Here is an 18175-nt window from a genome sequence, read left to right as displayed (position 1 = left end):
GGATTCAATAACCTCTACAGTCATATCTAATTTAACCTTCTGATTTTATAAATAAAGAAATTCAGGCTAGGGTAACCTAAGTTGTCTGCTGTCATATAGCTTATTAATGGAAAAATCAGATCTAGAAACTAGGTCTCTTTTACTACACTACATTAAAGTCATGGTTTTTGACAGGTATAACCAAAAAGTTATTTAGGTATGTGAAGGAAAGATATAAGCATTTAAATAAAGATAGTATTTGCACTTATAAAGGAAAGCACTTGTAAACTGCAAAGGGCTATATTACATTATGTTATATTATATAATATATAAGCTATATATTATTATTGGAGTTCAGATGAGGGCCTGAGTAAGCACTCACTGATGCCTACAATGGCCTGAGAAGGCAAGCTAAAGAAGGCAGAATGTTTGCTACCAGGATACATCCCACTTGGATGGGCATAAAGGGATCAGGAAAGCTGATCAACCACTGCTGCTAGTGGTTCTCTCCCACCCACGTTTACTTCGATGTATGTAGACATGCTGTTTCCCTTAACAGAACGTAAGCTCCTTGAAAGCAGATCCTGTTTCTTGCTTATCTTTATATTTCCAGTGCCCATCACAGTGCCTGGTACAGAGTAGGTACTTAATAAATGTTCATGTATTGATTGATCTGTTCCAATGAGGTTGATGTGCTAAGAGCCAGAAAAGGGAAGGTGGAAAAGGGGCATGCTAAAAAGACCTGGAAAGACCTATAATAACCTTGGCTCTTCTTACTTAAAGCTATAGTAGTGTGACAGCACTACCTTGATGGAAGAAAAACTTTACAAATGTTATTGAGTGTGGATTGTTTTGTACCTAATACTCCTTCACACTCTACTGAACTTTAGCTGTGCTCCCAAAATGTTTGCTTTTCCATTTAAAAAATCTCCCTTCCTTATCCTTTTTAGGTTTGGGTGTGACAGTAAGGCAGGAACCCAATATCACTCAGTGGGCAAAAAGATGGGAAACTCTTGGGATTTTGTGGCAGCTTTAACCCTTATTCTGCTTCTGGTAGACCTGGCCAAGGGCAAAGAGCAGAAAGTAAAAAAAAGAATCCACAAATTGAATTATCTGTCTCTAAATAGGTAAGAATAGAACATATTAAGTTCACATTATACTAAATGGGTTTGTTTCTTCATTCATTCAATAAGCATTTATTAAGCAGAACAGCTAAGTGGCACAGTGGATAGCAATCATTGGCCCTAAAGTTGGGAGGACCTGAGTTCAAATCTCACTTCTGACACTTACTACCTGTGTGACAGTGGGCAAGTCACTTAACCCCAATTGCCTTAAACATCTAGGGCCCTGGAGGAGAGAGTGAGGTTGGTGACCTTGCACAGCCCTCCCTCACCTAAATCCAACTGAATGCAAGTCATAACATCACCCAGATGCCATGGTCTTCTTCAAGAATGAACAACAATTTATTAAGCATCTATTTATGTAATCCCTGTACTATATGTAAACATATTCTAAAGGAGTGGTAATCCCCTATCAAGAAAAAGAAATACAAAATAAAATTTTCCTATGTTTTGTGATCCATAAATATTTTACCCTCAAAATTACTTTTAACTTTATTCTACTTTACTGAAAATAAATAAAAAACCCTAACCTATGCCCAACTTATGAATAAATACAGAATTCTAAGTACAAAAATATTTTTCAGCCTCATGGTATGCAAGAGAAGCCAAACTCTCACAGTTCATCAACCCTAAACATTTTGTTCATGTAAACAACTTCATTTTATTTCTGAATTATTTTGTGGGAACAGATGTTTTCCAAATGTACTACTTCTTACTACAGCATACCCAGGCAAATTTAGTGGAATATGTAGCTCTTCCATGAGCATGAGTCAATTTATGGGATGATTTTTATCAAGGGCATACTTCCCTCTCAGCAGCAGGCTCAGAAGACCTGTGGAAGCAGGTGCCAAAAGGAGTCCTTACCCTCTTCCTTTCTGCTAATGCTCTGATAGCACTCCCAGTCCCCCTCCCCATGCTGCTCCCCTTTGAGAGAAAGAAATCCCCAACCCTTGATTCACTCCATCAAACCCACTCAACCTTTTCTAATGAGTAAGTTCTATCTAGCCACAATATTCCTAGTAAAATGGAGAATCAACAAGTACCCTCCCTTTCCACTGAGTCCTAGGAACCAGTGGGTCTTACCATCTTATTGTACCCTTCATATTCCCAAACACTGCCATCTGATTTGCCAGTGCACCCTAAAGCTCACTAGGCCTTTCCATATGCAACTGAATCTGCAACTGTGTGCTGTGGCCTCCAGTTAGTGTGAAAACTCCTCCAAAACCCTGATTGTCTCAATTTTCTATTTGTAACCACAGTGCCTAATACAGTACTTAATACATGGTAAAAGCTTAACAAATGTCATTTCATTCATTCATTTGGATTTCTTCCTTTTTTAATTAAACAATTTATATCACATGAGATTACTTAAAACCATGTAGAATTTGAAAAGAGCAAAAAAAAAAATGCATTTGTCCAGGCTCTTGAGAATAACATTAAAGAAAGCCTCTAGGAGTATTGTAATGAATCCATGAACACTTTTAGTCTTTTTAAAAACACACACACACACACACACACACACACACACACAGAATATTAGCTATATTAATCTATTTGGGATTTGGTTTTTTTCCCTCAGAGCCTTTAAATATTGTTATGGATTGTAATCTTGTCATTTGCTATAATTGTTTAAATTACCATTTAATTATCTTAATTATGCCAACTGATACAACTACTGAAAAGGTTACAAGTTAGAAATGATAAAAATAAAAGCTAGTTCTTTGCAAAAATTGATAAAATTGGTAAATCTTTAGACAATCTTATTAAAAAGGCAGAAAATCAAATCAAGAAAATATCAAATGTGCATGGTGAAATCTCAACAAAAACAGAAGAAATAAAATAAATAAAAATCATTCTAACTTTTACCCAACTATCTACTAACAAAACAGAGAACACAAATAAAGAACAATGCTTTCAAAAATATAATGTAGCTAAACTGACAGAAGACCAAATAGAGATCCTAAATAACCCAATATGAGAAAAGGAAATAGAACAAGTTATAAAATAAATACTAACGGGGGGGAAAAAAAACCTCCTGATAATAATGGATTCACAGTAAAATTCTATCAAACTTTTAAAGCACAGTGTCCATATTACACAAATTCTTCTTGAAAACTGAGAAACAAATCACACTATTAGAATCATTTTATGAAACAAACATAGTCCTAGTCCCTAAACCAGGGAAGGATAAAACACAGAACTATAGATCACCATCATTAATTAGTTGATCAATTCAACAATTTTCAATAATATCTTGTCAAACAGACTATAGTGACTTGTCCATGAAATCATTCATTATGACCAAATTAATTTATAGCAGAATGTGAGAATGGTTTAAAGTCATGGCAACAGTCAACATAATCATCGTAAACAAAAACCTACAAAACTACATGATTATCTCAACAGATGATGAAAAAATCCTTTGACAAAATTCAACATTCCAAAATGCTATACTTTGTAAGTATAGTGTAAGGGGCTAAAATTCTAGCTATACTAATCTAATGAGTGGTCGTCAATAAATTATAAGCTTTAGCAAGAGTTTAGACTTTTAAGCATTTATTAAGGAGAATAAGAATCTAATGATAAGAGAGAAAGGTAAAAATCTAACTATTTCTAAGAGACTCCATCATCAGACCTGCCATGGCGAGGTCAGGAACCAAAAAGGACCAATGCTTCCTCCTTCCTTCCAGAAGCCACCTGTGAAACTGGGAACATCTCGTCCACATGCACACACACACACACACACACACACACACACACACACACACACACAGCTCCAAGCTAATTAGCTGGTGGCTTTGATAGACAGTACCCAGGAGCAAATGTCACTTCCTGACCCCAAGGAAAAGCTGCATGGTTTGCCCTCAGATGCCTTCTCCTCATGGCAGAGCTTTCCTACAGTAACTTTCCAGCAGGTGGCGTCATTCCAATCGTTACAGTAGACAACTACTTATTTTTTAACAGTATAAAAAGTATCTATTTAAAGCCAAAAGAAAGCATCATGGGCAACAAATAAGAGAGCAAAGCAAGGATGCCCACTCTCCTTTATTTAGAGTGGCTAAAGAAATTGTAGAACACGAATATAATGGAATATTACTGTGCTGCCAGAAATGATGAATGTGATCAATACAGAGAAGTATTTTAAAATCTATATGAACTGATGCAGAGTGAAATAAGCACAGCCAAGATAACAATATACATGATGGCTACAACAATGTAAATGGCTAGAGCAACCACACCAGAAAATCAATCAAAAGCGAAAGTGGCAAAAATATAAAAGAATAAGAATGACTCACAAGAAGAGATGTGAGAATACATACTAAAACCACCACTTTGCAGAGATGAGAAATCCACAAGTGTTGCACATTGCACTAGTTTGGGAAATTTTTTGATGTATTGGTCCATTATGTTGACTTTTTGCTCTCCTTTTTATTTTTTCATCTTTAAAAAAATACCATTTGTTGGGGCAACTAGGTGGCGCAGTGGATGGAGCACAGGCCTTGGATTCAGGAGGCCCTGAGGTCAAATCCGGCCTCAGACACATAACACTTACTAGCTGTGTGACCCTGGGCAAGTCACTTAATCCCAATTTCCTCACCAAAAAAAAAAAAAATACCATTTGTTTTATGAGATGGCTCCCTAGGGGACACAGGGCTGGGGGATATAGGAGAAACTATGGTGATGGAAAAAGCCAAAGACAACCATAAAAACTTATTTTTAAAAAGAAAAGGGCAAGTTTATTGCCACAGAATTACTAACTGACTCTAGACAGTTCACTTAATTTCCCTCTCAGGCAAATGTCCGGAGGACTCCATGGAATGTGAAACAAATCCACCCAAACAGGTTTTAGTAGGGTTTTGACAAAAGCTCAAGATAGTTGGGGGGGGTTTTGTTTGTTTGTTTTTCTTTTTGTTTTTTGGGGGGAGATGTTTCCACTAATAAACCTATAACCACATTTGCTACTCTAATGACCAAACCTCTTGAAAAGCACACCCAATAAAGACTCTGAAAGGTGATGGTGACAGAAGCAGATTAAAAGATTTGTAAAGACAGAATCATTTAGAAGTATGTAAAAAGAGAAGAATTAATGTTACATTAAAATCAGCCATTTAAAAAAAATCTATACCTAATGGACATATGGGAAAATTCAGTAATAAGAAACTATTCAAGGCAAATGTCAAAACCAACACAATTTTTAAATGGCAGTTAAATATTACAATAAAACTGTTCAAAAACCAGGCCTATCACGTGCCAAAGAAATGTCAAGAGTACAGCTTTTGAAAAGGACAAGCACCGTCTCTTTCACTTCAAAACATTTACTCTTTAATGTTGCACACACAAAAAAATTCTAAACCTCTAAAAGGCTCTGTGACACCAAATTTCAGTCTAATATAACCTTTTTGCCAATGAAAGTTAAGATGTTACAATGACGAACAAACCATTAAGTCAAATCTTTGGAAGGATGAAGTTAAGGTCCTGGTTTGTCCTTTTGTAAACTAATCAGCTAGCTCTTCCAATTCCTGGAAGTTGTGGGGCATATAATTGTATGCTCTTTTTCTAGATGCATGATTAGTATGCTGCTGCCTTTTCAATAAAGCAGCCTGTAATACAAGTGATAAGAATAGCATTTATGATTTTGGATATTGCCTTTGCCATACCATAATGAAGTGGTACTGAACGTTTGACCAACATTTAGAACCGCTATGCAAACCAAGTGTCTGCCTCCTCAGCACTCAAAAAGGCTCTGATAAAGGAAATCCCCTCTACCTTAACCAAGGAGGGAAAAAATTGGAAAGCTGCAAAGAGAAGATCCAGTATTATCAACAGTGAGACATCTAAAATTTGCTTATGATATTTATTTGTTGTTGTTGTTGTTGTTGTTGTTGTTTTAGTGAGGCAATGGGAGTTAAGTGACTTGCCCAGGGTCACACAGCTAGTTAAGTGTTAAGTGTCTGAGGCTGGATTTGAACTCAGGTACTCCTGACTCCAGGGCCGGTGCTCTATCCACTGTGCCATCTAGCTGCCCCGCTTATGATATTTATAATGAAATAATTATTGTACTTGAAATCATCACACAGTTATATTCAGAAGTTTCCCCCTGAATTGATAGATTGTGAAGTCTATCCAATTTCAAGTGGTGGAAACCATCCATTTCCAATCAAGTCAATTGCTATAGTGCTTTAATAAATGTTTATTGAATTATTTTCTACATAACAAAGGCTCTACAGATCTATTCTGCCTAACTTCAAAGCTCTAAAATGTTGAGAATTTGTGAAGCCCAGGGGCACCTGAAGTTTTCACATCTCAGACTTCAGCCTGTCCAGGGACATATAGATCACTGTTCCATTAACCCCACTTCAGAGACTGCCCATTGTAAAGTCATAGATATCCTGCCCCTTCCTCTTCCTCTTCCTATTTTCTTCTCAAAGTCTCCTATTTGCACAGGCAGGGGGATAGAGAATGAGAGTCCCCATTAAGGAATCAGTTAAGTCCTAAATTAGAACAGGAATGACAGCTCTTACTCTGATAATGAGGTTGTATCAGGGTTCTCAAAAACTCTTTAAGTAGGTTCTTTCCAATTAATCTCATGTATTCATTACCAAAGATATTAAACAAGTAAGGCAGACTTATTATTTCCTAAAGCTTATTCTAAGTTAACCCTTGAACGTCTTACTAAAAAAGAAAAAGGATGAAAAAACCACTGAGTATTACGAAAAATAACTTCTAAAGTTCTTTAATGATAATTTGAAATCATGAAATGATTAAAGATAATCAGTTTCAGATATTTCAAAAACCTCTGCCACTTAAAAGGCAAGTTTTCAACTGTCCTCATCTTTAGATTTCACTGTCTCCAACATCCTTTTCAAAATTGCTAAATGAGAATATTTGGTCATGATTTTGGTAATGAACCTGACACCAAACCCTGCCCACACAGTTTAACATCTTAATCATTACCAAGAGGGACCTGCTTTATGCTGGCATTTCAGACATTAAACGACCAAATCATCTTTTTGAGCTCTTTTTTTTCATCCCATGTTGTCCCCTATAATTAATTTCTATCTTAAAACTGAAGTTCTTCCCCATCATCTCATAGATTTGATCATATAACTTTACAGGAAAGCACTCAATGGTTTCCTGCTGGCGATAGTAAAGTCTAAACTCTAACCTAGACTTCAAAGTCTTCTACACAATCTATAATGTACTTTTCCAGTTGTGGCAGAAAATCCTACTTCTCCCCCATATAAACTGCTTTGTGCACTATTCTCCAGACATTCACGAATCTGCCTTTGAGTTCCTTCTCCTCATCCCCAGGCTATCCAAATCCAATTCACCTTGCCCTCATAATCAAACTAAAATCCCTATATCCAGATAATCTCTACTAACCATCATGCAAGTGACCCCTCCTTCTTCTAAACATAGTACTTTTTATGCCATAGATACCATAAATCTGATAACTACCGTGCTTGTATTTGGGCATCTCTTTCATTGTTGATGTAAACTAAAGATACTACTTACCTAAAGATACTAGTAAATTTTTCATGCATTTTTATCTTATCTCCTCAAATACATACACAACTCCTTAAGGGATGATACCTTGTACTTATTTGTATTTCCCAGAATGCTTTGAACTTAATGAATAGCTAATTTGATTGGGTATTCTATTTGCCAACTTGGGTCTTGTCCAAGGTATTAATGATAGATAGCTTTTTTTTAATCTACCCACTCTGACCACATTGTTCTTCCTCTACTTTAAATCTTCTTTCTTTCCCAAAATATCAAGTCTAAGATTCACACTTTACTTTTCAAGATCTTTCCACTTACTCTGTACATACCACTCCTCCCTCATTCTTCTCTTTATTCTTCTGTGTTCTATTGACACTAACCTATTTAGAAAATGTTTTGTCTATAACAACTGTATTTGATAATAGGTTACCCTTTAAATAGAACAGTATGTTGAATTCAATATACTTTTTATCCTGAACAATATTCCCCAGTAACTAAGATTTATTGTCAAATTTCGTGATAAAACGAAGTAGGGCCCTTTTATCTTAATTTCAAAAAAGGTCAATGCACAAGAATCTTCAGTCCCCCCAAAAAGGAGGTAAATGTTTTGGACCAGAAATTCTAAAAGTAATCAACAAATTTAAGCATGTTAGGGTGTTTATTATATAATGCTGCTCCACATGCATCTCAAACTAATTTCTTTCTTGGGGGGGGGGGAGGCAATGAAGGTTAAGTGACTTGTCCAGGGTCACGCAGCTAGTAAATTTCAAGTGTCTGAAGCCCGATTTGAACTCGGGTCTTCCTGAATCCAAGGCCAGTGCTTTATCCAACGTGCCACCTAGCTGCCCCCTCAAACTAATTTCTAAAGTTGCTAATGGTTTCAAAGGTTGCTAATGTTACTTATTACTTTTATTAAACAAGTGGAAAAGCTGAAACAGAAAAAAATGACCTCTTCAAAATTAAGTAAGTATCTGTGTACAGATCACTGTGCTAGGTACTGGGAGGACACAATGAGCTAAGAACAAAGTCCAGTCCAATTCTTTGACGTATGCTTGTCAATTGCTTCATTAAAAAAAATGCAATAGTTCTGATATGGCATTTAAGATTTATAAAGCCCTTCATATACAATATTTTGCTTGATCCTTACAACAATGCTCTGAAGTCGATACTATTACAAACCCCATTTTACAGATGAAGAAACTGAAGCTTGAATAAATTAAGAGTGACTTGCGGGGGCAGCTAGGTGGCGCAATGGATAGAGCACCAGCCCTGGAGTCAGGAGTACCTGAGTTCAAATCTGACCTCAGACACTTAACACTTACTAGCTGTGTGACCCTGGGCAAGTCACTTAACCCCCATTGCCTCACTTAAAAAAAAAAAAAAAAGAGTGACTTGCCCAGGGTGGCACAGCTAATATTTGGAGCAGAAATTGAACCCTGGTTTTCCTAAGTCCAAGTTTAATAGTTTATTCACACCTCTACTATGCCTATCAACAGCACAGCTGACACAACTATGAATGAATGAAGCATTTATTAAGTATTATTAGTAAGACTATACAAAGCACTGTGCTAAAGGCTAGATACAAATAGAAAAGCTCTGCTCTGAAGAAGCTCATATGCTAATAGGGGTGACAATATCCACAGACGGTTTCAGCACAAATCAGATGGAAAGGTCCCATAGTCCTTAGAATGTAGTGGCAAAGTAGATGGCAATGCCTCTTCTTGAATATTATTTCCCTTATCATAGTACCAAGGACTTTGGTGACAAGAATTTTCTCTTTTGAGCCTTCAAAAGATGGGACTGTAGCACCTGCAGGAACAGTTCTCCAGACACATCTCCAGGATCTGCTTCCCAGGCTGACAGCTAACGGACATAGCATTGGATGCATTGCAATGCCCCCCGTGCTTGGGTTCAGGGGTTCCTGAGCTGTCTCCATCAAGGTCTGAGGGAGTTTATGGTAGTCAAGGAAGGAATGGTAACTTGATTTGACTACCACATGCTGCCTCCTGTTTCTCAGACACTTTAGGCTGACTTGCCTGTCTTGTTTGTATGTGGCAGCTGGTGGGGATGGCTGGCCCCTTCACACTAAACACTTCTGCAGAAAATGGTTGTAAGGACTAGGCTAGGAGGACAAGTGGTTTGGGGTGGGGGTTCTGCCACTCCCAAGGCTCCTGTGCTTATCTTCCTGATGTTGGCATTGGGTTAACAGTTGGTGGTGCTAAGGAAGGTGAGCCTCTTCTCCACAATGACTGGGATAAATCAATGATAGCTGGACCTTGCTATTCTCCAGGCTCTTGGGTACAGAGTTCTGGGGTGTTTCCATCAGGGTCTGGGGGTAGATTGTGGTCAAGATAGTGGTAGTGATTTGGTCTGCTTGGAACATGACTCCCATCTCTCCCTCAGGGTGCCTGGCTGCTTCAGCTAGGCTGGCTTGCTGACCTTGTATATGGCCATGCAATAAAACTAAAGCTATTGAGAATCCTCCAAAAATATTAATTTTAGATAATAATATTTTATCTCTTTAAGGACCCCAAATTTTTCTTTTTAAATTTTTGTTGATGAACAAAATTCCTTGAACATATTTTTTCCTGGATGTATGAAGATCATTATTATAGATAATGATAGTACTATAATGCAAAAATGTACCCCATAAGTTGGTGTCTACATTTCTTGACTCCTAAAGAAAATGAAATTTTATAGTTTTTCTGACCTTATCCCTTACTATGTCTATCACTATCTGAGTACCTGCATGTACCATCCCACATTTAATTTCCTATGGGCTTAGAAACCAGAGAATAAAATGTCTTAATTTAACATTTACTTTTATATGTCTAAAACAAGGGCAAATAAACTTTTTAAGTCTAATTACATTTTTATATATGAGATAAATGAGATCCAGACAGGTTTCAAATGACTTGTACAAGGTCATAAAATTAATTAAAATGGTTTTAAAACTGTGGTGTTCCAAATCTCAGGGTCTGGTACCCTTTCCATTCTCTGAATACCTGGGGTTGCTGATTTCCAGATAGGTTAGGCATTACTGCAGTTACTTTTACAAAGGTTACCTAACTCATTGTTCCACTTAACAACAGGCCGTTTTCTGGGCCCAAGCAGAAGGCTTTTATATATACCTACACATATACATGTTATCTCCTCAGCTATACTGGAAGCCTATGGAGGTCAGGGACTATTTTGGCTTTTGACTTTGTCTCTCCAGGGCCTACATCAGGGTCTGGTACATATAAGGCAATTAATAAATGCTTGTTCAGGGGCAGCTAGATGGCGCAGTGAATAAAGCACAGGCCCTGGATTCAGTTCAAATCTGGCCTCAGACACTTGGCACTTACTAGCTGTGTGGCCCTGGGCAAGTCACTTAACCCCCATTGCCTAACAAAAAAACAAACAAACAAAAAATAAAAAAAAAAACAAATGCTTGTTCAAAGACTGAAAGATTTTCAGAACTTTACATCCCCATTCTTTGAAGACCTTTAAATTTCAGTTTCTGAGACATATTCTGAAAATTAAAAGTGGGCCAGTGAGAAACCATTCTTTCCTTTATGTTTTACTACTGATACTTTCTGTTCTCTGATACTAACCTTTATAGGATAGCAAATGTCAACACTGAGCAGTCTGGAGGCAATTTAAATTCTTGCTTTACTTACTACTTTTCCAAATATCAAAAAAAGTATTCAAGTAAGCAAACCTTCAGGAGAGAATGCATGCATTTTAAAACCAGCTTCTGACTTGAGGCAAAGATGTTCTGAAGACTAGTTTGTCTCCAACATCTGAAAATCTTTCAGCTGATCTGTTTATTCAAATCCAAAAATCAGAGTGCACTGGCAACACAGAGTTCTCCATTTTTATTCAGTAATGACTCTGCATTAAGATTCCATTTTTAGCTTAAGGAATAAGGCTTTAGAAGAATGTCCTTATCTAGAATTTATACATCAAATGAGCTAATTACAAGTGTCCTATTATAGAAAAATCACTGGAGTTAGAGTCAAAAGACCTGGTTTTCAATCCCAGTGCTGCTACCTATGAGACCTGAGCAAGTCACTTTATTATACCTTTGTGAGTTTCCTCATTGGTAAAATAAGGGAGTTTGAAATCTTAAACTGTGGGTCTCAGCCCCATAGGGGACTGAGTAACGGAATGTGGGGGTCACAAAAAATTTAGCAGTAAACGTTTGATTTGTCTATCTATTTTATATACCTATATACCTGGGCTCGAGTAAGAATTTCTCAGGCGAAAAGGGGTCTGGAGTGGAAAAAGTTTAAGAAGCACTGGACTAGATGATCTCTACTGCTATTTCCAGCTCTAAGTCCTATGATTAAACCAGGAAACCCACAACTAAAATTACATTAAAAAGGGAAGGGAAGGATGGGAAATATTGAGAGTCCCAATAATAACAAGGTCTCCAACTTACTATTGAGACAACATGAGACAACTGTTGGATCATGATGATATATAATGAAACCAAAAGATGTGATCTCTGACCTTTAAAAACATTGTTAATCTAGGGGGCAGCTAGGTGGCGCAGTGGATAAAGCACTGGCCCTGGATTCAGGAGTACCTGAGTTCAAATCTGGCCTAAGACACTTGACACTTACTAGCTGTGTGACCCTAGGCAAATCACTTAACTCCCATTGCCCCGCAAAAAAAAAAAAATTTATCTAAAAGAAATAAAGTGAAAGCAAATATGTAAAGTAAGCATAACACTTTCCCATTTTGAGGAAAAAGACATTACAATATAATAATATAATCAAATTGCAGAGGGTAACAGACAATTTAAATCTCAATGTTATATTTCTCTTGTCATCTTTTTTTTTCTGACTCATATATAATTCTGTGTCTCATGTGTCTTGATGCAGAACATTCCTAGGTCTACCTTAAAACACATGACATGCTCTAAGGGATAAAATTACTTAAAACCAGGCCACAAAAAAAAAAAAAAGACTTTGCATGAACCAATCAATTTTGGGAATTTCTGCTTGAGAAGATGTAGCTAAGAAGTGAGAACATAGAAAAGATACTACCCAGCTGTGGCCAGCACAGATCTGGAAATCCCCAACTTCTTACTTGACCCTGAATATTCTCAAATCCAAGTTACAGAACTCCCTGACCCTCTTAAAGTCTGTCTGCTTCAAATATAATGGCCCTGGATGCCCTGTCTTCCAAAAGCTGAAGCTGCTTTCTCCACTATTAAGCCACAAGAGGAATTTGTATTTTTCTCTCCAGAGTGGAAATCAGGCCCAGTCCTGCAATCAGACAAGGAACCTTCAACATAAAAGGGGGAAAAGAACAAACTAAGAAGCACTTGAAGAGGAGTAAGCCAAAAACTAAAAAGCTTGGTCCTAGGGAAGGAGCAAGGTTTGCAATAAATAAACCCAAGAAAAGGAACTCAAATTGTACTGTTCAAAACAAAGTAAGTTGTGTCAGGATCTCAGTCCTGGATCCCAACCCACCATGCAGTGTATATTCTTTTTGTTTGTTTGTTTTTGTTTTTGTGGGGCAATGGGGGTTAAGTGACTTGCCCAGGGTCACACAGCTAGTAAGTGTCAAGTGTCTGAGGCCGGATTTGAACTCAGGTACTCCTGAATCCAGGGCCAATGCTCTATCCACTGCGCCACCTAGCCGCCCCCAAACCTTTTTTTTCTTTTTTTTTTCTTTTCGGGGCAATGGGGGTTAAGTGACTTGCCCAGGGCCACACAGCTAGTAAGTGTCAAGTGTCTGAAGCTGGATTTGAACTCAGGTCCTTCTGAGTCCAGGGCTGGTGCTTTATCCACTGCGCCACCTAGCTGCCCTGTACAGTGTATATTCTTAAGGCTGTGTGTATGTATTATAAGTTAGCAAAGAAAAAACAGACTTTATAGAAATATGTCAACACATGACATAACTTGAAAAGGCTGGCTGCTCAATGGCACGGGTTGCAACTTGCAAGACTCACATTAAGAAGTGGTTACTTCCACTGTCCCCGAAAATATCAAGTTAAGGACAACGAAATAGTCTCATTTATGTACAAAACCGTATGGGCAGTTAAAGACTTTAAAGTTAAGGAGGGAAAAAAACAATCACTGAAGAACAGACGGTTTATTCCAATTCAAGACAGCCCTGGCAGCTTCTTCCCACACCACAACAAAAACAGGAAGAATCGCTCATTCAACCCCTACACCTCCTGTAACTAAACTGCATCTAAATATAACTTGTCTAATGGACTAATGGAGGATTTGATAATACTGAGATGGGTGCAAGGAGCGACTCAAAATGCTCACATGGCTGCAATTTGGGGGGGGTGGGAAAATACTTTCACACACACACACACACACACACACACACACACACACACACACACACAATTTCACTGTGTATCCAGAGCCGACACTAATTAGGTCCCGTGGGCAAAACGCAGGCGCCTGTTCATTCACAAACACACAGCCAATAGATGTGCACCAACACCCTAATCCAGAAAGGCGGGTGTCTGCACAGTGACGGAGAGGAAAGCACGGTGGATCGAAGGCATGTGTCAAATTCACAGCCACCCGGCCCACAGGGCGAACTTGCACGCCCAATCCCGACACTTCCACACAAACGTGCCTAGGAGTTGCTCCCACCGGCACCAGCTACGACGCCGCGCACGGAGAGCTGCGGCAGGATGTGGAAGTGGGAGAGCACCCCCGCCCACGAGCACGCAGGCATGAACACACACACATCCACACGCAAGCTCAGACAGAGGCGCGCCTCGGCTTTCCCCGGCGCACACGAGACAGGCCCATCCGGAAGATGTGGAGCAAACTTGAGATCCCTGAACCGCACAACCCCAAGCCCCCGCCCTTCTCCCTTCCCTGCACACACACACACACACACACACACACACACACACACACACACACAAGTGTGGAGGGTGTACAGGTTAATCTACTCCAACCGTTAAGATAGAAGGGGGCGATACACACACACGCGTGGCAGCCGCGTCCTCACCTGCCTGCACCGTGTCTGAGAGGTCATGTCCGAGGGCCACGGTCCTGGGAAACTCCTTCAGTTTTCGGGCGCTGAGGTTGAGCCCCCCGGAATTGGCCGCCTCCTCGAGCGCCCGCTCCAGACCTCGGTTCAGAGGCAGGTTGTAGCCACCCCCGCCGCCCCCCGCCGCGGCTGCCGCCCCGCTACCAGCTACTGGCCCGGCCCCGCCGTGGTGCTGAAGATGGTGGTGTTGGTGATGGTGATGGTGATGATGCTGTTGCAAGGCTGCAGCCGGGAGCGCAGGGGCGAAAGGTTGGGGCTCGCTGCCCAGCGTCGCCATCTTCTTCCCCTAGCCCCCCCACCCCGCCCCTCCGCTCTGGCGGGGGGTCTCTGAGCCCCCCCGGGGGAAGGGGATACGGTGCCTCGGGCTGCGCCCCTCCTTACAGGGTCAGGCGGGCAGGCAGCGGCACTGGGATGGGGCAAGAGCGCGGAGGTGGCCGGCCGCTGCTGCCCGATTCTTAAGGTTTTCTTTTCCCTGGGAAGCTAAGGACGGCGGCGGCGGTGGCGGCGGCGGCGGCGGCAGCGGCAGTAGCGCGCATGTGTCTCCGGCTGGGGCTCCCTCCTCTCCGGCCTCTCTCCTCCTCCTCCTCCTCCTCCTCCTCCTCCTCCTCCTTCCCCTCCTCCTTCCCCAAACTGTCAATCCAGCCCCGAGTCCAGATTAGGGCAAAGGCGTCCTCTCAGTGCAAGTCCAACTTGCCCCAGCCAGTTCACTGAGCATGCCCACAGCCCCCGCGGGCGAGAGGCGCGACTTTAGACAAGTGGGGGAGGGGGGAGGGGAGGAGGGAGGGGAGGGCCAGTTGTCCCCGCCTCCGCCTCCGCAAGAGGGTGGAGAGCAAAGAGGGACTGACTGCGCCCAGCGATCGAGGTGCCAGCCCCGAAGAGGGAGGGAGGGATAGAGGCACCCTCAACAAAGAGAAGTCAGCGCCCGGCGAGGGGGACAGCCCCTAGAGATGGGAAGGACTCTCTCTCTCTCTCTCTCTCTCTCTCTCTCTCTCTCTCTCTCTCTCTCTCTCTCTCTCTCTCTCTCTCTCTCTCTCTCTCTCACACACACACACACACACACACACACACACACACGGAATGACCCTTTTTGCCAGGGCTTCCCTTTCCTCTGTCATTAGGGATGCCCAAGGTCAGGGTCATTGCTGGGTGATAGACAGGATGTACACGTAGTGAAGAAGGGGTTAGTCAAATTCAGCACGTTTGGGAGATTGTTTTGTATCCAAGGGGTACCCCACCCCCTTCTAACAGATCGATTTCCACTGTCTCATCAGCCGACTCTCAGTCCCATTTTAGAAGAGTAATAAAGCCGAGGACTTGTGTGTGTGTGTGTGTGTGTGTGTGTGTGTGTGTGTGTTGGGGGGAGGGGGAGGGGGGGTTGAAGACGTGTAATTATTGGAAGTCACCGAGACATGGGAAGCAGGAGTTGGGTATTTTGTTGTTGTTTGCAAAATGAAAATTTGCTTGGAGTGTAAAAAAAGATGGGCGGGGGGGGGGGGCGGTCCGGGGACAGAGAATTAAGTGAAAAAGGACATCGTGAGACCCTGGACCTAGGTGGTTGGGTTTCAGTAGACACTGACCATAGTTGCCTTTGTTGGGCAGTGTAATACTAGCGTCAATCCAAATGCTTTAGATCAGGTCATATTCTAAAGCCATGGAACCTGGGCTCTTGAGAACGAATTTTCTCTGCACCTCATCATCAGTAAATACAGGGGGTATGCTAACAAGTTCTCCTGCTCCTCCAGTACTACTATTTCCTGGCTATCTCCCTATCCTGCACTTTGTTGGAAAGTCTACTCAACAAGGGACACGAATGAAGAAGATAATCTAATGGAAAAAGCACTGGATTTGGAGTCAGTTCCCTTCTACGTCAAAGATCATAGAATCACAGATATAGAGATGTTAGGGACCTTAGAGATTGTTTAGTCTAACCAGCTCATTTTATAGATAAGGAAGCTGAGGACCCGAGAGATTGAGGTGGTAAAACGCAAAGGTAAGATTTTAATCCAGTTCCTCTGACTCTAAAACTAGCACTTTTCACTATGCACCACAAGGAAAAAGGGAAAGAGAAAAGTCTCTTCAGTGACATAGACAAAGTTGTTAGCCCATGAAGTGAATACTTTAATTGGCCTAGTACAGGTCATTTGGATTATTCTAGCATTATTTTTTTTCTCTGATACCTGACCTTCATTCTTATATAACTTTAGACTAGAAGATAAACATTTGCAACAGAAAGGCTCTTTTTATTATATATTTTAAAGGAATAGCAAGTTTTACATAATAGAGTTGTTTCATGTGAATTCATCTTTTTTTCCTATTGTAATATGTTGTGAAAATGCTTGTTTAATTTCTTAAGTACAGAACAAAATAAATGAATAGATAGGTAAATGAATGAATAAATGAATAAATAAATGAGTGGCTGAGTAAATTAATAAATAAGTAAATAGAAAGATAGATAAATGAATGAATGAATATGTGAGTGAGTAAATAAATAGATGAATAGATAGATGAATGAATGAATGGTCAGATAAATAAATAGATGGATGAGTGAATGGATGAATAAATAAATAGATGGATAGATAAATAAGTTGTTAAGCAAATAAATAAATGAACAAATAAATAGACAGATAAGCAAGTAGCTAAATAAATGGGTGGGTGGGTGGGTGAATAAATAAATAAATAGGTGAATGAATGAATAAATAAATAAATGGAGAAATAGATATATAAATAGAAATTTGAGACTAGTACCACCTGCTGGTGGCACCCCAGAATTCTATGAATCTGGTTCTAAGGAACACAGTACTTTTGGGGGTGTGCATGTGCTTTTCCCTTGGAATTTAAAATGATCAAGCTACAATGAAACTTAGAAATCATTTAGTCTCCTTCATTTTGTTCATGAGGAAACTGAGGTCCAAAGAGAAGTAACTTGCTCATAGCCACAGGACTGTATGTTCATGGCAGAGCTGGGACTGGAACACCCAGTTTGGTGTTTGTTTCCATTGTACCCTGTCTTTGCTCTCATCCCTTTACCCGCCCCCTCTATGGTTTCATCATAGCGTAAATTCCCTCCTCTGATACAGGTCAGCAATGATCTTTAATTTATCATTTTACAGAATGAGAGACTGAGAGAATTAAATGACTTAGGACAGTGAGAGAATTAAGTTACTCACCCATGGTCATGAAGACAACAGTAAGTAAAAAAGCCAAAAATTGAATCCAGGGTTTCCTTACTTCAAATCCAGCCCCTCTAACCATGGAACCAAGTTTCTTTTCATCCACTAGCTTCATGAAAACCAAATTTCAAAATTTCAAGATTTGCTAGAGGGGGAAAAATCTACTATTACATATAAACATAATCCCACCTTCCCTTTCACTCATCTGTTTTTGACTTTTCCCAAAAGAAAAGTTTTGGCCTATACTTCACTGGGGATATTCACTGGAAGAATTACAGAATCCTAAAATTTTAGAGTTGGAAGAAACCTTTGAAATCACCTACCTAGCCCAACCTTGTTGTATTACAGATAAGGAAACTGAGTCAGACAGTAGACAACTGA

The 18175-nt window shown here is 40.1% G+C and overlaps 1 protein-coding gene across 1 annotated transcript in view; it reads right to left on the bottom strand.

Annotated features, from left to right (window-relative positions):
* The window catches only part of LRCH1 (leucine rich repeats and calponin homology domain containing 1), a 239061-nt gene extending 223892 nt beyond the window's left edge, over positions 1-15169 (bottom strand). Inside the window, exon 1 of the mRNA XM_043993719.1 lies at positions 14583-15169. Within this exon, the coding sequence (XP_043849654.1) occupies positions 14583-14901 (319 nt within the window). The 5' untranslated portion in view covers positions 14902-15169. The remainder of the gene's footprint in view (positions 1-14582) is intronic.
* Between the last annotated feature and the right edge of the window lie 3006 nt (positions 15170-18175).

This window comes from Dromiciops gliroides, chromosome 3 (assembly GCF_019393635.1).
Source record: "Dromiciops gliroides isolate mDroGli1 chromosome 3, mDroGli1.pri, whole genome shotgun sequence".
In the NCBI taxonomy this organism is placed as follows: Eukaryota; Metazoa; Chordata; class Mammalia; order Microbiotheria; family Microbiotheriidae; genus Dromiciops; species Dromiciops gliroides.
Note: the sequence above shows the minus strand (reverse complement) of the source record. Positions and strands in the feature narration are given on the sequence as shown.